The following is a 16,023-nucleotide window of genomic DNA, read 5'->3' as shown; positions in this document are numbered from 1 at the left end:
CCAAACGCGTTTTCTAGCGCAAAAACGTGCCATCGTGGGCTTCAAGATCTCTCCAACAAAGAAAAAAAAAATAATAGAGTGTGCCGCCTTAGCCTTACAGCAGCACGGCGTTAGCATCAGCTTCAGCATTTTATTTGCTCTTAGCCCTTTGTTTCTTTATTCCCATTTTTTGTGTATTTTCGCATTGATATGCTGCATCTGCTTTTTTAAAATCTTCATTCTTCGCTTCTACTTTTACAGATTCTCCACTTGAAACAGCCCTCCCAGATTGCATGTGCTATGCGCTTTGACGGCCCGTGTCTGACGCCTGTTCCCTTTTCTGTCACGGCCCGGCCAGGATCTGGTCGCGTTAACAAGGCAATTGTCTCCTATCCAACAAACGCAGAAAACAAGAATTTGTTTTCCAGCTTCCAGTCTATAATCTTTTGACGGATTGGAGCTTCCATTGGTCTTGATATTGATATACAGATTCGCCAATTCGAACCATGTATCTCCCGCGTTCCCTAATATCGAAGCTCTACTCGCATCTACAAAACACTCGCCATCCCCTCTCTCCGCCGGTATTGATCCTCGTCGCCCTTGAACCAGACGCTCTTTGCGCTTGCCGAATCCTCACTCGCCTCCTCAAACATGACTATATTCCGCACAAGATCCAGCCCGTCGCGGGATACAATGACCTGGAAAAGGCCGGCAGGGAGCTTGTCGTCCCGATGATGGAGTCGCAAGGTGGTAGTGGAGGGGTTGTCATTTGTCTTGGCGTTGGAGGCATGGTCGACCTTGGACCGCTGCTAGGCTTGGAGCCTGAAGGCGAAGAATCTCCCTATAGCGGCGTCGAAGTTTGGGTTCTCGATGCTCATCGGCCTTGGAATCTGGCCAACGTTTTTGGCGGCTTCCCACTCGAACCTATCAACCAAGTATCAAGCTCATACAAGTCGAGGAGTCCAATTGGAGTCTCAGGAGGAGCGATCGATAGGGCATACAAAACGGGCAGGGGTGGAATTGTGGTGTTTGACGATGGCGACATTGAAGGCGACCTCATGACGGAACGCGATGCATATCTTGCACTACTGGATATGCCAGACATTGAGGGGCAGGACAACGACGACGACGACAACTCCAGCGAAGATGACGATGAGGAGGAGGATGGTGATTTTGGCCACGAGTCTGCTCATGCGGGGCAAAAGAGGAAGAGCCTAAAGGAAGACGAGTCCAGCGACGACGACGAGTCACGACCTCGCCAGCGGCGAAGAAGTAATTCTGTACGTGAATAACAGCAAAGCACTGCTGCTAATTCGATATAACGCAATGCTGACCAGATATACCCATAGTCGAGTTCAATAGTCGGATCTCCTACTCGACCGGAGCCCAGAGGCCTGCTCTCTATCCGAGATCCTGGTCCCATATTGTCAAGCGATCCCATCGAACCCCCATCAGGGGCCCAACCCTTGCCAGCCGCTTCCGCTCGTTCTTTGAGAAAACGGCTTCTACGAATGCGACGAGAAAACGAGACCGTTTTGCACCAATACTACAAGATGGGCTCGTCTTTTGCCGAGCCCATTTCATCGATGATGTACTCTTTAGCCTCTGAATTAGGTCGCGATGACAATGACCTCCTTTGGTTGGCAATAGTAGGCGTTACATCTATGGAGTTATATGGAAGGTCGTCAGCAGGCGTCGCTGCACCTATTCGATCTGGAGGGTCCGGGAAGCCATCAGGGTGGTTTGGTGTACGAGGTGCTCGTCTCCGGCAACTATTGCGAGATGAGGTCCGAAGGTTGAACCCACCGGAAGTAGCAAACGGAAAGGCTGTCCCTGAAAACAACGGCATTATACCAACTACGGCGAGAAACCCTGAAGATACGGGGATTCGTCTTTCTCCGGAGCCGAAGTTTCTCCTAATTCGACATTGGAGCCTCTACGATAGCATGCTACACTCACCGTATTTATTCTCTAGATTAAAAACTTGGAGCGAGACGGGTATCAAGCGACTACACAAGCTTCTCGCCAAGATGGGAGTTAGTCTGGCGCAATGCAAGCAGAATTACACGCACATGGATATGATGCTAAAGCGAGAGCTCAGAGCGAAGCTTTTGAAATACGGATCTCTCTACAACCTCGACGAGATGGTTCCTTCTGTCGACACCGACGGCAAAGATCGAGCAGGGGCCAAAGACGGATGGGGCTTTGTCCGAAGCTGGGGCTGGCGTGCAACTCTCAGTGCTCAGGACGTTGGCGTCGTGATTGGTGCGCTATTAGAAGTAGGCAAGCATGCCCAAGCTCTAGAAGCAACAAATCCAGGGCCAAGCCAGGTAACTCGGGAGATGGAGGACGAGACAGAACTGGCTGCCGAAGGCGAGGAGTGGATTAGTCGCTTCTGGGAAGCTTATGACGCGTTGGAAGAGTGAGCTGAATTCATAAAAGGATATGGAAGAGATGACATGTTTACTAACAAATTTTATAGTATCGACGCGCTGAAAGCTGGACTTCCAACCGCGCAATTCCTTCACCGTGCAATCTATCGAACGGGAACATCTCTGATCAACAAGAAGCAAATCAAACACCTTCGGGCTTTCCGTATGTGTGTTGTCAAAGATGGCCCAGATGTGGCTCTCTTTACCCACCCAGCAGCATTGACAAAACTAGCTCTCTGGATTGGAGAGGCATTGGCCGAACAAGAAAAAGAATCACAAGGAAAGCTATCTCACGGCGGTCGCGGAACACCCTTGGTGGTAGCGAGCTTAAACGAGAAGCGCGGAGTCTACATTGTCGTTGGCACAGGTGGTGGCGGCGGACCAGATACTGTATTTATGAACAGAGCGGGCAAGCAAGAAAGAGAGGCAAACAAGGACGCCAAGGCAAAAAAGAAAGAGGAGGCCCGAAAAGTGAAAGAAAAGATCAAAGAAGACAAGCGCGCGGCTCGACGGGCTGCCAATCAGGGCAATGATGATAACGGTGACGACGACGAGCTGGAGACGGAGTCTGAGGCCTCAGAATCATCGGAATCGGAAGACGACTCGGATGACGAGGATGCGGAAAACGACCGGGGCTACGGCCTGAACAAGTTTGGAAATGCTTTCCAGGAGGTCGTCTCGGAGACAAGTGCGCGCGTGCGAATCGACAGCTTTGAGCACTCTGTTGTGGAAGTCAAGAAGGAAGACTTGGGGGGCTTTCTTGAGAGTCTGAGTATGAAGGCTGTAGTGGGTTGATTTTGGTAGTTTCAATTACCGCCAGTCTTTGAAACATGATATGAATGACGACTATGGTCCTTTTCCCCTCCTCTCTACCTCCTCAAAAAGCAGAAAATTAGCCAAGAGGGGGAGGAGGCATGTAGGTGGATTTTGTTTATACTGTGAAAATTTCTTTATCTTACTATGTTATTGTATTTTCTTCCCTTTGGTGTTATTGGAGAGCGGGAAAGGATATCGAATGGACATGAGCTTGAATGGATGAATGGCTGGGATGGGATAGTGGGAGTTTTGTGAAATGGCGGCTGTCGGAGTGTGAGAAACATGGAGATTGAAGACATTTCTTCTTTTGACATGAACGGCCTCTTTTTTCCCCCTGTGATTTGCATATTATCATTTTGTCTCCTTGTATTAATTAATATGTTGATTCTGATGTCTCTTTCTCTGTTGGTTCATACTTCAGCCTCGATGATTGTTTGTTGCTGCTAGACTTTTAAGCCGGATGATTCAAACGCGAATAGGGCTACGATTTCATACAATCCCTTGGAGAAGAAATTCATGTACATTCACATTGCAAAATGAACTTGTTGGTTTGGCAATTCTTTTAATTTTTTTTCCCAGGTGATTATCACGATCTACATACTCCCTCTGCGGTATATGAGAGCGCCAGATCAACCATCTCAACGCCCTTATTTATATCCCAATTCATTTCATTTCGTTTTTTTCCCTTTCACTCCAACAGTTATATCCTCTTCATCCTCGTTTAAGCGTTAATGATAACGTTGAGTCCGCTACTCTGGAAGCCCTGGTTCAGCGCCACGACGACTTGCTTGGAGGTGACCATTGACAAATCAGCCAGGGTCTGGAGAGTGACGATTTGAGCGAGCAGCGCAACTTGCTTATCACCGCTGAGCTTGTCGATTGAGCTAGCGTTCAGGACGCCATCCAAGCCGAGCTGGGTGAGAGCACCGCTGATGGCATTAGCAAGGCCGCCGTTGTTGTTGTTGCCGCCCTTGCCCTTGCCCTTGCCCTTGCCCTTTCCTTGGTCTTGACCTTGGCCCTTGCCCTGACCCTTGCCCTTGCCCTTGTCTTTACCACCTGCGGAGGCAGTGCCGTTGCCAGCTGCGGCATTGGTAGCAGTGGCAGCAGGAGGAGCGACAGCGACGGTAGTTGCGGCAGCAGCAGCAGTGGTGGCAGCGGCAGCGTTGTTCGCATCGGCAGCAGAAGTTGTGGTAGCGGCGGCAGCAGCAGCGCTGGTGGTGGTAGCAGCACCCTTCTTGTCATCAGCAGCACTGGTAGTGGCAGCAGGAGGAGCGGCGGCGGCGGCACTCGTGGTGGCGGCAGCGCCCTTCTTGGCAGCGGCATCAGCAGCGGCATCGCCAGCAGGGGCTGCAGTGTTGCCGTTCAGAGGAACCAGATCTCTTGCGAGCATGATATCGGCAGCGCGCTCCAGGAAAGATCGAGCAACAGGAGCATCCTGAATCTCCGAACGAGCGGCGAGAGGCTTGGCCGGAAGGGCTGCTGCCAGGCCAGCGGCAGTAAGAAGAAGGATTGAAGAAGGCTTCATTTTGAATGATGTGAATAAGTGAAGGAAGTAAAAAAAAAAAAAAAAGGAGGAATAAGTAAATAAGAAAGTTAAGGATTGGTTAATCAAGCAGAGGTTTCAATGAATCGAAGCAACAGAGCACAGCTCTTGTTGAGGAAAAGAAAAGAATTGAATGTTAAGTGAGTGAAGCGCAGCGACCCTGAGGAAAAAAAGAGAAGAAACGAGAACCAAGAGGGGCGGCAGAGAGGTATAATATATTCCTCTTTCACCTCGTGGAAAGAGGATACCTCGGATGATTCCGTGGACAAGCTTTGGACAAGCTTCGTTCTGCTTCGACTTCATCCGAATCCTAGCAGCTAGGCAGTAAGGTACCATCGCTTGCGCACCCGCCCTGAGACCGGATGTGGTGATATCCAGAGACTACATCCTGGGGATAGAGCCCCTGGTCCGTTGATGGTTCCTGGCTCTAATGCCATCTCTGATCTCGGCTGATCACCGTAGAGTCATGGCATACTCCATCATGCCCCAATGAGGACTGGATAGACTCCTGGGCTGGATGTAGTAAGCCAAGACTCGTGAATCGGAAAGTCTGGAGGAATGAATGCGAAACACGAACCGTCTCCCGACAAAGGCGATAAAGAAGGCGAAGGCAAATGATGCGACACGAAGTTCAAGGCTCGCTCAGTATAAGTCAGCAAAGCTCAAACTGAACCATCGCAGGATTGGGCATAGTGCGGGTTGAGAAGGCTGGGCGGTGATGAAGCTGAGGCGTCGCAGAAACCGCTAGGGGGTTTACTGAGGAAGTGCCGAATGCGGCAAGTGTCGCTGTATGGGGCAACAAGCTGTCAACGCTCTGCCGACTCGCACGTTTGAGAAGGTCGCGGGGCAGGTTTCAGGCCCCGGCCACTCTCAGACACCAGATCGCCCGGCAGTAAACAAAGCCGCACAGAAGGCCAAGGTCTAGATGGCGGCAAAGGAGGTGATAACTGTGATATCCGTGCAGCTGCTGCTAAGGAACCGCTCGGTTGGAGTCGCGCCATTGCGTCCCCTGTTTGGAAGTTTTTCGGAACGTTTATCGCACCTAGTTTAGAAACCCATGCAGAAACATAAACGACGCACCCGCCTTACCTACAGGCTTATTAGTAAGGTTTTAAAGGTTAGTTAGAGTTATCTCTAACAATAATAATGTGATGACTCTGATTTTGGTGTGATTACTATCTTCTTGAGGTTTCGGTTGTTCGCGGAGGCGCCCGGAAGATGGAACCTATGAGCAAGTGAGCTATACATAGTAGCAAGGTCAATTTCTAAGACGCAAAACTTGACAGATGACATGTCTCTGTTTGGTTAGATGTCACAGTTGTGCCCAAGTCACGTATGAAACAAACACTGCATCTCTTGGCCTGTCATTTCTGGCTGAGGCCGGTCATGTTGAGTCAGCCTTAGCGAATGAGACACATTGCTGATCTTTGCATCCATTATCCATTCACAGAACGGTCTCGCGCGGAAGTTTGGGATTTTTGGTTTGTTTGTCTGTTTGTTTCTTTTTATTATTCTTTTTTGGTGGTATCATTCGTCATCTGCTTGCCCTCGTATTGTCATTGGTGGCGTGGAATCCAAGCCATTCTCCCAGCATGCCTCCGGGCTTTGGTACTGGGCACTCTCTCTTTGCTCGCTCCTCCGCTTGTTCAAAGTCGTTGTCCGTCGTCTGGTTGAATTGCACGAGTCCGTCCTTTGCAACTATAGCTTCCCTGCTCCTCCATCTCTTCCGTCTGCCGTTCTCATCGACGATAATCTCCCCATCAGCGTACTTGGTCCGCGGCACCGGGCATGGCAGAAGATGCGGCAGCGCAACAACGAAGAAGCTGGCAATAAGCGTCGTAGCGAATATGGACGAGGTCATGCGAGACCTGGGATGAAGATGTGGTGTCATGACTGGGCAATCCCCGGGAGTTAGCGGGATTGGTTGACTGTGGTGTTTGGAGCTGCAAATTTTGACATGTCAGTCGAGCTGCTTCGATGCCAGCGACAGCCAGCCATTGGGGGCTCACAAGAGGATCGTGGCATGTTCCTTCTGGCCACGATACACGCCCAATTGGAGGTTGGCGATGAGCGTCTTCTTAGGAGCAGAGGAGCCCAGGACCCATAGCTGCTGGGAATTCGAGCGGGCAGAAAAAAGACGCCCGGTGGTGCAGAACCGATTTCCCGATGATTCGATAACAAGCTCTCTGATTGGCTGAGCTCTTAGCTTGTAGCTAGAGGTTGCCGCATTCGGGGCGCGGCACAACATAATTCCTGCTGGGCGTCCCAAGCACTCGGGAGGTCGCCTGCAGGCTTCTAATGGAGTGCTGGAGCGCTAAAGAGCCCGCTGGGAGCTGTAACCCTGCCTGCCAGGTGCAGATACAAGTCTATAAACGCTTGACAGCAAAGCTTAGATAAGAGGACTACTAACGTGCCTAGGTATATTTTCACCTCTCCCTCCATATAAACCAGTTCTATTACTTCGCAGTAAAATTATACTTAATTGAAAGTGATATGACTATTAGTATTTTATCGAGATGCTTTATATATTGAGCAACTAGTCTTTTAAGAATGTAAATTTGGTGGAAGCTGCGCAGCGTTGACTGAATTGGGAGGCCGTACGTATGTAGTACCACAGTATTAGCGCAATAGCGGGCATGCCACTTTAATCCTGAGGAGCAGAACGCGATAGCGCTGATCCATTTTTAATCTTCAACCTCTCTTATCTACCCACGCGACTCTGCCTTTTTCAATATCAAGCGGGCATTGGCTACTGCTTGATCTTTAGCGATTTACCACCGAGATATGTTATAGCCGTCTTTCTGTCCATTTCGATTATCGCAGCAGCCCGACCGGCGCACCTCTCGTGCGACCTCTGTCGACCCTCTAACTTTCTCTCTCTGCCTCCTCCATCATGAGCGATCTCGACAAGTCAGTCTCATATCAATCCTGTCTCAGAGTGCTGTTTGTCCGCTAACACTGTCTGTAGAGCGATCGCGCAACTGCGCTCATGCCGCCCCATTCCGGAAGACCAAGTGCGGGAGCTCTGTCACCGCGCCAGAGAGCTTCTTATCGAGGAAGGCAACGTCGTCACCGTGACGGCGCCGGTAACAGTAAGCCTTTCCATCGACACCTTTCGATATAACAAGGATGGGCGGTAACCAAAGCTTGTATGCAATGATTAGATATGCGGCGATATTCACGGCCAGTTTCATGATCTAATGGAGCTGTTCCGCGTCGGCGGCGATGTCCCCGACACTAATTATCTATTCATGGGTATGAACATCTCCATATAACCCTTCCTGAATGCGTATCATGATAATTAACGTTTATTAAATCCGTAAGGTGACTTTGTCGACCGTGGCTTCTATTCTCTCGAATCATTTCTTCTTCTGCTTTGTCTCAAAGTCCGATACCCAGACCGCATGACACTGATCCGCGGCAATCACGAATCTCGCCAAATAACGACAGTGTACGGCTTTTACGACGAATGCCTTCGCAAATACGGCAGTGCAAACGTATGGCGCTACTGCTGCGACGTATTTGACTATCTCGCCCTTGGCGCCATAGTTCTGGGTGCGTCTAGCACTCTCTCGCCTGGCATGCCAGAGGACGACGACACCGAAATCGAAGTGTGCGACCAAGCTGGCTCTATAATCAGTCGCTTCCCTCGCCAACGCGCCAACCAATCAGCCTCTCAAGAGAAGCTCGAGACTCCTAATAAAAGCACAGCGGACAAGACTGGTCCGCCTGGTTCAGGAGCATCAGGGTCCAGCAGTGGCAGTGTGGGCAATCCTACAGGAGCTATTCTCTGTGTGCATGGTGGATTGAGCCCGCTGGTCGATACAGTGGATAAAATACGACTTATTGACCGGAAGCAAGAAGTCCCCCACGAAGGAGCAATGTGTGACCTTTTATGGTCCGACCCAGACGAAATCGACGGTTGGGGCCTCTCGCCCCGAGGTGCTGGATTCCTATTCGGAGCTGACATTGTCAAGGTTTTCAACCATCGAAACGATCTTAGTCTCATTGCTCGTGCGCACCAGCTGGTCATGGAGGGATTCAAGGAGATGTTTGATGCCTCCATTGTCACCGTCTGGTCAGCTCCAAACTATTGCTACCGATGCGGCAATGTTGCCGCTGTGCTGGAGCTTACAGAAGATGAATCAGGTACTGGCATTTTCCAGAGGACAAACGGAGATGTTGGCCGCAGCTCTGGCGCCGTTATTGAATCGAGAGGTGGTCCTAAGAATGGCCCTGCTCGACGATATCGGGTGTTCCAGGCCGCGCCCCAAGACTCCAGAGGAATGCCTGCCAAGAAGCCAGTCGCGGATTATTTCTTGTGAGAGTTTATTTGTTTTTACCAACCATTTAGAGGATGCTTCTTTGCGCCCCTTGGTTAAGTTACCATTCTTGTATATTTGGTAACCAGTTCTATCCAAGCGCAGCAGAGGGTATGCGAATGTTTTCTTTTTCTGGAGGGCGAATATACATGTCAGGGGGTTACGAATATTGCTATGGCGTACAGGGGGTTTTCACGAATTTATATAGTATTAGACATCACAAAGATGATACCGCTTTTTGCCTCATTTTCAAAGATGTCTGTTTAATTTGATGTAAAAGAATTATACCACTCGAAGAGGCTAAATGTCTCCTCTGGGTATCTACTGCCGTATATGTTGGTAATGAGAAATGAGTCGTTGTGGAATGGGTCGTAATAACTGGAAGATCATACGAAGTACGATTGTCGTAAAATAGGCTGTATACAACATTAACTTTATAAGATGATTTTTGTATAAAATACTAAACAACAAGTATACCACTACTGTTTAATACGCTCAACAAAAAGAATTCATTCCTCTATTTTTTATTTTAAATAAACCTATATCTGAAATCGTTCTTGGCATAGGGAATATACTGATACATAATAGAGTTAAGGGTAGCTCCCAAAGCGCATATCAAAGGCATGAGGCAGCTTAGTCAGCGCATCTACTACATGTTCAACCCACCCCAGGCACGCGGGGCAAGTCGTTCATTCAACCTCCAACTAAAACCAGCTCCAGCTCCACACGCTGCTTCATCGTCTCCAATACCATACTATTTAGCTATAGAACTGCGATTTCGACAACATAATCTCCCTTTACAAAGACGATTCTATCGCGGCATCTGCTACTGGCAGCTTCTCTTCGCCATCATGGATACTGCTAGCACCGAGAACCCAGCGAACCCGCTGACGTCTATCAAGAACCCTCTGCGGTCCAGTGAAGGCTCTCTGCTGTCCACTCAGAAGAGCTCGCAGCTCCAGGCTGTATTGCACCCGCTAGTTCTCCTCACAATCTCCGACTACATCACACGACACACCCTTCGAGAGCAAAAGGGCCCCATTATCGGAGCTCTGCTGGGCCAGCAGAATGGCCGAGAAATTACCATCGAACACGCTTTCGAATGCCATATCGTGGAAGCGCCGCTGATGGCGGGAGGTTACTTGATTGATCCTGTACGATTCAGTTCAAGATTGGAGCAGAGTATGCCGACCCAAATCAGCTATATCCCGTGTTTTATGCGGTGCCTTGCTGATCATTTCATTGCTTAGTGTGCCTTGTGCATAAGGATCGAAAGTTAGACTTCGTCGGCTGGTACACATTGCTGCCGCCCTCTGGCCCCTCATCCACCATCTTGCCTATCCACAGCCAGATCCTCGAAGGCTGGAATGAGTCCGCCATTTTGCTGGGTTTCCATCCTCAAGAGGTTATGGAGCATTCAGTTGGTGGTAAACTGCCGTTGACGATCTACGAGAGCAACTACGAAGTCGACGATGCCAAGGCCGAAAACGATGGAGAAGACAAGAAAATGGAGGACGGAGATTCTATGCTCAAGCTAAAGTTCCGAGAGGTGCCATATTCCGTCGAGACAGATGAAACAGAGATGATTAGCATGAACTATGTCGCTAGTGGAGGTGGAAATGCCGCCGTTAGTGCCCCTGCATCAACGGCCAAGGATGAACGACCTGCTCGTTCGATTGAGTCAAACGGAAAAGGAAAACGAAGGCTGGTAGAGAGCGAGGTTGACGAGAAGAAAGATGAGCCGCTGGATGATGCAGCAGTTCTCACACGAGAGGAGGATGAGATGCTTGCCTCGTTGACGGCCAAGGCAAACGCCATCAAGATGCTTCACTCTAGAATTCAGCTCATCACTACTTATCTGGAGCGTCTGCCACCCTCCTTCACTAGCGGAGTTTCCCAAGAAGAAAGTATGGATACGGATTCCAATAACACCACACCATCCTTGAACGTACTGCGGCAGATTCAAGCTCTCATCAGCCGACTCGACCTCGTCATCCCTTCAGACAAAGAAGCCTTCGAAAAGGAAGTGCAGAGCGAGACGAACAACGTCCACTTAGTCGGTCTGCTGAATTCCATTATGCAGGGCGTTAACCAAGCACGAGACGTGGGCAAGAAATTCCATGCCATCGAGTCAGGCAAGAATGCTGCGGGAAGACGTGGAACGACAGACTACTCCTCTACGACCCCGTTTAACGTTCCAGGTACAGGCGACCTACTCGTTTGATGATGGAGCTACTTCTATGGCACTATAAAAACCTTTTCTTTTCTTTTTCTTCTTGTTTTAAAGGCATTACTATTGGGCGTTTTTTGTTTTAACACAAGGGAACAATTGATAGATAATGATATGACGAGGGTTGGCGTTAGGTGCTAGACAATCGGTACTATAGGTACAAATATCCTGCAAAAAATCACACATATGGATAACTATTTCTATGTCCATATTCCATCTTATTCGTTGACTTTAGCCCTTCAATAAATTGATATAAACATGTGCTCGTTTGAAGGGGAAAAACTAGTATTTTTAAAGACAACGGCCGCACTTTTGGCATCAAATAGTAAGTAGAGTATAAGAAGCTCATCATCCATCGTTATCATCTCTCTCGTCTCTCACTCTTTAAAAAGTGCTCGTTGCCAGCCGGCTGGCGGCATTCCGCGCGTCAATTCGGTCCTCGTCATCCTCTTCTAAACCAACGAGATCGCCAAGGCCGGGGCGAGGCTTGCCTGATCCAGACTCCTGGCTGTCTTCTCCTTCAGCCTCCTCAGCCACCTTACCGACGCCAGAAGTGGTGCGGCTCGTGGCATCCGATCGACGAGGAACGCCGCTCCAAGCGTCGCCCTTAGGACCCTGGCTGGCAGCGAGGCTGGTTCGTCGCGTGGTAGGGTGGGACTCACGACCCAAACGGCTGAGGCCGCCGGAGGAATCAATCGCTCGGACGTCTGCTCGAACGCTCTCGAGGAGGGCTAGGGTTCGACGCTCGGCTTCGATTTCTCGGAGAACGAGTTCCCGGATTTCCATGCGCAGGTCGCTGGCCGTCCGGTCAAACCATCTGCGGCGCTCCTGGACGAGAGTCTGGGTGACTCGGCTTGTCTTGTTGAAGAGATGGGTTTCGTTTGTTCGGGCTTCATCAAGGGCTGCGATTGCCTCGTCGACCTTCTCGCGTCTGACGCTGGAGCTGGCTTTGAGACGATCAGCAGCGTTGAGCTTGCTTCGTGTGACTTCCTGAGATTGCAAGAATTCACGGATGAGAATCTGACGGTTGGTGAGAGTCTCCTTGACGATGAAGGCATCCTGAGAATGGTATTGGAATGGGTCTCCAATGGTGGCTGCCTCGGCTGTGGCCTGAGCGGCGTGATAGTCGCCGACGGTCTGAATCACTCTGCCAAGCTTCTTATAGGCATTTGCCAGACCTGGGTGAGGTTCCTGGACGTGCATGGCGCCGAGTTTCACACCATAGTCAGACTCGACAAGACCAAGACCTGTAAGTCATTTACCGTTAGTAAAATGCGAGGGGTCAATTGCTTGGCAGGCACCGTTATTTCTCGTCTTACCTCTCCTTGCCTTGACAAGCTTGTCAACCTTGTGGCCTGCATCCATCGTGCCAAGATAAAACAGTTTAACGATTGGACGAGCCTCTGCGAGCTCAGGGGTATCATCGGGAGGCGGAGCAAACTGCTTCAAGATTTTCCTGCGAACGCCGGTTGCGGGCTGCTTCCTCTTCACCAGCGGGCTGTAGCCAAAATCACTTTCAACGAAGAGCACCATCTCGTCATCCTTCATTAATACCTCGTTCCCACACACGTAGTTGAACCATCTTTGCATCAGAGCCTTGACTCGGTTTTCATCCTCCTCTGTGCCGGCGCCAGCTGATGTGATGGCAGGAGGGACCGCGGGCACCAAAGCCTCGGGATTAGCAGATATTAGGTGCTCGCCAAGCTTGACAAATTCGGAATGCAATCGTCGGACATCTCGGTATTGGGTGGTGCGGAATCGAGGTAGGTTTGTCTAGGAGAAGCAGGTCAGTCAGATTCTCACGAAGCTCTACCAGTGAAGCGGGAATCAATGACAGCTTACATGTACGTCGAATCGCAGAATGGGATCCTTCTTCCCTGTTCGCTCCAATCCTGTAATCTTCGCCTGCAGTCGGAATTGGGGCTGCGGGGGTTTTCGAGGCTCCTCCGGCTGGGCATCTGTCGCAGCAGCTGGCTGGGGAGCTCCCTCGAATCCAGCAGACTGAGGAATATCTCCAGACTCGGGATGCGCAGCCTCGTCTTGCTCTCCTGGTGCAGGCGTGGCTACACCAGACACCGGGAAAGAGTCCTCTCCACCATGCCCCAGGCCATTGGACGATTGCGGGGTGTACGGGAATGGGGGAACGGGAGCATCTCCCGTGATGCTTCCAAAGGTCGTGCGATCATGCTGAGGAGAGGAACCTGGCGTATTGCCCCATGGAGAAGCCGCCGGGTCTTCGGTCTCGTGTATAGAGGCGCTATAGTCCATGATGAGGCGTTCCTAGTGGGCACACTCTAGATGGAGGGTATATCGGAGCAGATATTGGCAGAGAACGGCGAGTCCTGGAGAGGAGGGAATTATATATAGGCGATTCTCTCACGATTGGGCGTCGCTCATGCCGCAAAGCCCGGTTAGAAGACCGCTGAAGATGAACGCGCAAAGCTGATTGCGTCTCCAAGGCAGCTGATTCGGTTCGGCTACGTAACTGGGCAGGCTGGCGACGACACCGAAAGTGGGCACGAAAGGTGAGTCTGGGGAGTGGGCGATAATTGGCCAACTAAGCGCAGCTTATCGCGCCTAATTAGACGCATGAGAGCTCTTATCATGGCTACATGCGGTATAGCGCGGGGTTCTTTGGAAGCAAAAATTCGTTATCGAAGCTCTAATCCACTACGCTTTGCGACGAACCAAAAAGATTGCATCGTCACTGCGGAGCGCGCATATCAATTTTCAGTCGCAAAACAAAAAGACAATCACAATGGGCAAAAAGAGATCAAGAGAAGAGGCCAAGGACGTCCCTCCAGCGGATGGCGGTGCTGATCGCATGGATGAGGACAGCAGCGATGACGAGGTGAGATGAGAGGAGAGAAAGCTGCAGCTCTGTAGCAGCATCACTGACATTCACCAGGACTTTGACATGGTCAATGTTGATTTCGAGTGGTTCAATTTCGATCCTGAGATCGATTTCCACGGCACAAAATCACTACTTCGACAACTTTTTGATGTCGACGCCAATCTCTTCAACATGTCTGCCCTGTCAGACCTTATCCTATCACAACCGACAATCGGCTCAACAGTCAAGGTCGACGGCAAGGCCAACGACGCCTACGCCATGCTCACGGTCCTCAATACATATGAACATCGCGAAAAGGAGCCTATGAAGGATATTCTCAAGTATCTCGCGGAGAAGGCCCAGACCAACCCCTCAATATCTGCCGTCGCCGAGCTCATCAACGCACAAAAGCCCGTTGGCCTCGTCTTCTCAGAGCGCCTCATCAACATGCCGTCCGAAATTGCGCCTCCACTGTACACAATGCTGGTTGAAGAGGTGGAAGACGCATTGGAGGATAAGGAGCCATACGACTTTGGCTACTACCTTGTATTCTCCAGGACATATCAAGAGGTCGAATCAACGCTTGATGTGGAAGATCGAAAGCGCAAAAAGGCCAAGGAGGAGGCATCGACCTACCACTTCCACCCGGAAGATGAGATTCTACAGAAATACGCAGTAGCACATGGCAGTTTTCGATATACGAAAGAAGATGACGCGGTGGCGGATAGCAAGCGAGCGTTTCAGGAGTTGGGTATTAAGACATTTGGACACATGATCCTCATTGAGGCGGGTAAATTCAAGGAGGCCGTCAAGGCCGTTAGTGATTATATAGCTGCGCCGCAGTAAAAACAATAATAATGAATTGCTCCACTATTCTGGTAGGAGCCTCTGCATCAAGTACTCAACTTCCACCTCCTTAGTCAATGGAATGACAAAGTCCTTGTACATCGACACTACCGCATCTACATTGATCTTGACAGGCTGCTCTATTCCTCCCAGCGTCGACGGGTCTTTGCCGTAGGTCTCCGCCTTGAGGCGCAAGCGATCGAGAACCTGCTGCTCCACGGCTCTGTTTGTGATAGACTCGCCAATGGCCTCCCGATTCTCATCCTTGATCAACTGCGTGTAAAGCTCGGGATCGGACTGGAATTTAGACTCGGCAACAAACTTGCCAAAGTGGATTCTCCTGGATAGTGCCTGTAGACAAGCAATGTCGCAAGTCGACGTCGAACCGTAGTTTTCCTGTGACTCTCCTCGATCTTCGCGGCCAAAATTGGGGCATACAACAGGTAAGAACTTTTCAATGTAGAACTTCTTGATCTTATCATTGACGCAAACGTCGTTCTTATGTAAGATCTTGGGGTAGTTGAGAGGCTTCAAGAGAGGCTTCTGGATGGCCTCTGGGAAGAAGGCATATTCGTCGGGTGATTCGAAACGGCGAATGAGAGACTGGAGCTTCTCTTGCTGCGAGAAGTAATAGTCGAAGAAACTTAGGCTGCTATCAGGGATAGGGAGAGCTCCTGGTGTGTAGATGGTCTAGAGAGAGCTTGTTTAGTAATGCGCAAGCTTATAATGCAGATCTTCTCGAGGTTGGCATCCGCGTATCACCTTGTTTAGAGGAAACTGGACTCTCTCGATGAGATGGAAAGTGATTGTATCTTCGAGACGACTGTACAACGAGTTAGAAATGAAAAGACGGTCAAGAGGAAGCACGCAATAGATATCAGCGAAACTGACATGAGCTGGAAGCGGATGCGCGAGAGATCCAGTGCTCGCGAGCTGTCGGCCATGTCCACGGCGGAATCCATCTTTGGCGACAGAGGTTGAAGCGAATTATGAGAGGAATTAGGGCGACAAGATTGATCTTA

At 50.2% G+C, this 16,023-nt stretch overlaps 8 protein-coding genes across 8 annotated transcripts; 4 read left to right on the top strand and 4 right to left on the bottom strand.

Moving 5' to 3' along the window:
• Positions 1 to 7: 7 nt before the first annotated feature.
• On the top strand, positions 8 to 3,766 carry GGI43DRAFT_408742 (DNA replication initiation factor CDC45 domain-containing protein). Its single transcript, XM_083206398.1, has 3 exons — positions 8 to 1,259; positions 1,329 to 2,401; positions 2,462 to 3,766. The coding sequence occupies exons 1-3, from the start codon at positions 486 to 488 to the stop codon at positions 3,204 to 3,206; spliced, it is 2,592 nt and encodes an 863-aa protein (XP_083059212.1). The 5' UTR covers positions 8 to 485; the 3' UTR covers positions 3,207 to 3,766.
• GGI43DRAFT_89399 (uncharacterized protein) lies at positions 3,762 to 5,282 on the bottom strand. Its single transcript, XM_083210477.1, has one exon. The coding sequence runs from the start codon at positions 4,750 to 4,752 to the stop codon at positions 3,949 to 3,951; it is 804 nt and encodes a 267-aa protein (XP_083059211.1). The 5' UTR covers positions 4,753 to 5,282; the 3' UTR covers positions 3,762 to 3,948.
• A 755-nt stretch (positions 5,283 to 6,037) lies between these two features.
• Positions 6,038 to 7,037, bottom strand: GGI43DRAFT_89371 (uncharacterized protein). The gene is made up of 2 exons (XM_083210476.1): positions 6,780 to 7,037; positions 6,038 to 6,713 (listed from the first exon to the last, which is right to left on the bottom strand). Exons 1-2 carry the CDS (start codon positions 7,016 to 7,018, stop codon positions 6,305 to 6,307), a joined length of 648 nt encoding a protein of 215 aa, XP_083059210.1. The 5' UTR covers positions 7,019 to 7,037; the 3' UTR covers positions 6,038 to 6,304.
• A 392-nt stretch (positions 7,038 to 7,429) lies between these two features.
• On the top strand, positions 7,430 to 9,254 carry GGI43DRAFT_89342 (Metallo-dependent phosphatase-like protein). Its single transcript, XM_083210474.1, has 4 exons — positions 7,430 to 7,680; positions 7,739 to 7,862; positions 7,935 to 8,025; positions 8,095 to 9,254. Exons 1-4 carry the CDS (start codon positions 7,664 to 7,666, stop codon positions 9,093 to 9,095), a joined length of 1,233 nt encoding a protein of 410 aa, XP_083059209.1. The 5' UTR covers positions 7,430 to 7,663; the 3' UTR covers positions 9,096 to 9,254.
• Positions 9,255 to 9,788: 534 nt separating this feature from the next.
• On the top strand, positions 9,789 to 11,682 carry GGI43DRAFT_89295 (COP9 signalosome complex subunit 6). The gene is made up of 2 exons (XM_083210473.1): positions 9,789 to 10,274; positions 10,343 to 11,682. Exons 1-2 carry the CDS (start codon positions 9,944 to 9,946, stop codon positions 11,314 to 11,316), a joined length of 1,305 nt encoding a protein of 434 aa, XP_083059208.1. The 5' UTR covers positions 9,789 to 9,943; the 3' UTR covers positions 11,317 to 11,682.
• GGI43DRAFT_89251 (retromer subunit VPS17) lies at positions 11,512 to 14,180 on the bottom strand. Its single transcript, XM_083210471.1, has 3 exons — positions 13,165 to 14,180; positions 12,642 to 13,095; positions 11,512 to 12,569 (listed from the first exon to the last, which is right to left on the bottom strand). Exons 1-3 carry the CDS (start codon positions 13,588 to 13,590, stop codon positions 11,707 to 11,709), a joined length of 1,743 nt encoding a protein of 580 aa, XP_083059207.1. The 5' UTR covers positions 13,591 to 14,180; the 3' UTR covers positions 11,512 to 11,706.
• Positions 13,836 to 15,136, top strand: GGI43DRAFT_89282 (protein-transporting protein BCP1). Its single transcript, XM_083210472.1, has 2 exons — positions 13,836 to 14,173; positions 14,231 to 15,136. Exons 1-2 carry the CDS (start codon positions 14,081 to 14,083, stop codon positions 14,999 to 15,001), a joined length of 864 nt encoding a protein of 287 aa, XP_083059206.1. The 5' UTR covers positions 13,836 to 14,080; the 3' UTR covers positions 15,002 to 15,136.
• On the bottom strand, positions 15,026 to 15,963 carry GGI43DRAFT_385135 (chorismate mutase ARO7; the record flags this gene model as incomplete). The annotated part of the gene is made up of 3 exons (XM_083203607.1): positions 15,026 to 15,691; positions 15,764 to 15,824; positions 15,893 to 15,963. 3 exons carry the CDS (start codon positions 15,961 to 15,963, stop codon positions 15,026 to 15,028), a joined length of 798 nt encoding a protein of 265 aa, XP_083059205.1.
• Between the last annotated feature and the right edge of the window lie 60 nt (positions 15,964 to 16,023).

This window comes from Trichoderma evansii (assembly GCF_050947405.1).
Source record: "Trichoderma evansii strain SZMC 28006 chromosome Unknown GGI43scaffold_14, whole genome shotgun sequence".
In the NCBI taxonomy this organism is placed as follows: domain Eukaryota; kingdom Fungi; phylum Ascomycota; class Sordariomycetes; order Hypocreales; family Hypocreaceae; genus Trichoderma; species Trichoderma evansii.
This window is presented reverse-complemented; position numbering and strand designations above follow the sequence as displayed.

Bases quoted from the DNA above. Each gene is read 5' to 3' on its own strand.
- GGI43DRAFT_89399 (XM_083210477.1), bottom strand. From the start codon at position 4,752: ATGAAGCCTTCTTCAATCCTTCTTCTTACTGCCGCTGGCCTGGCAGCA.
- GGI43DRAFT_89342 (XM_083210474.1), top strand. The intron at 7,863-7,934 runs GTAAGCCTTTCC...TGCAATGATTAG, and splicing joins CCGTGACGGCGCCGGTAACA to ATATGCGGCGATATTCACGG. The intron at 8,026-8,094 runs GTATGAACATCT...TAAATCCGTAAG, and splicing joins CACTAATTATCTATTCATGG to GTGACTTTGTCGACCGTGGC.
- GGI43DRAFT_89371 (XM_083210476.1), bottom strand. From the start codon at position 7,018: ATGTTGTGCCGCGCCCCGAATGCGGCAACCTCTAGCTACAAGCTAAGA. The intron at 6,714-6,779 runs GTGAGCCCCCAA...CAAAATTTGCAG, and splicing joins GAACATGCCACGATCCTCTT to CTCCAAACACCACAGTCAAC.
- GGI43DRAFT_408742 (XM_083206398.1), top strand. From the start codon at position 486: ATGTATCTCCCGCGTTCCCTAATATCGAAGCTCTACTCGCATCTACAA. The intron at 1,260-1,328 runs GTACGTGAATAA...ATATACCCATAG, and splicing joins AGCGGCGAAGAAGTAATTCT to TCGAGTTCAATAGTCGGATC. The intron at 2,402-2,461 runs GTGAGCTGAATT...CAAATTTTATAG, and splicing joins GCTTATGACGCGTTGGAAGA to TATCGACGCGCTGAAAGCTG.
- GGI43DRAFT_89282 (XM_083210472.1), top strand. From the start codon at position 14,081: ATGGGCAAAAAGAGATCAAGAGAAGAGGCCAAGGACGTCCCTCCAGCG. The intron at 14,174-14,230 runs GTGAGATGAGAG...GACATTCACCAG, and splicing joins AGGACAGCAGCGATGACGAG to GACTTTGACATGGTCAATGT.
- GGI43DRAFT_89295 (XM_083210473.1), top strand. From the start codon at position 9,944: ATGGATACTGCTAGCACCGAGAACCCAGCGAACCCGCTGACGTCTATC. The intron at 10,275-10,342 runs GTATGCCGACCC...TTCATTGCTTAG, and splicing joins CAGTTCAAGATTGGAGCAGA to TGTGCCTTGTGCATAAGGAT.
- GGI43DRAFT_89251 (XM_083210471.1), bottom strand. From the start codon at position 13,590: ATGGACTATAGCGCCTCTATACACGAGACCGAAGACCCGGCGGCTTCT. The intron at 13,096-13,164 runs GTAAGCTGTCAT...TGCTTCTCCTAG, and splicing joins TTCTGCGATTCGACGTACAT to ACAAACCTACCTCGATTCCG. The intron at 12,570-12,641 runs GTAAGACGAGAA...AATGACTTACAG, and splicing joins GCTTGTCAAGGCAAGGAGAG to GTCTTGGTCTTGTCGAGTCT.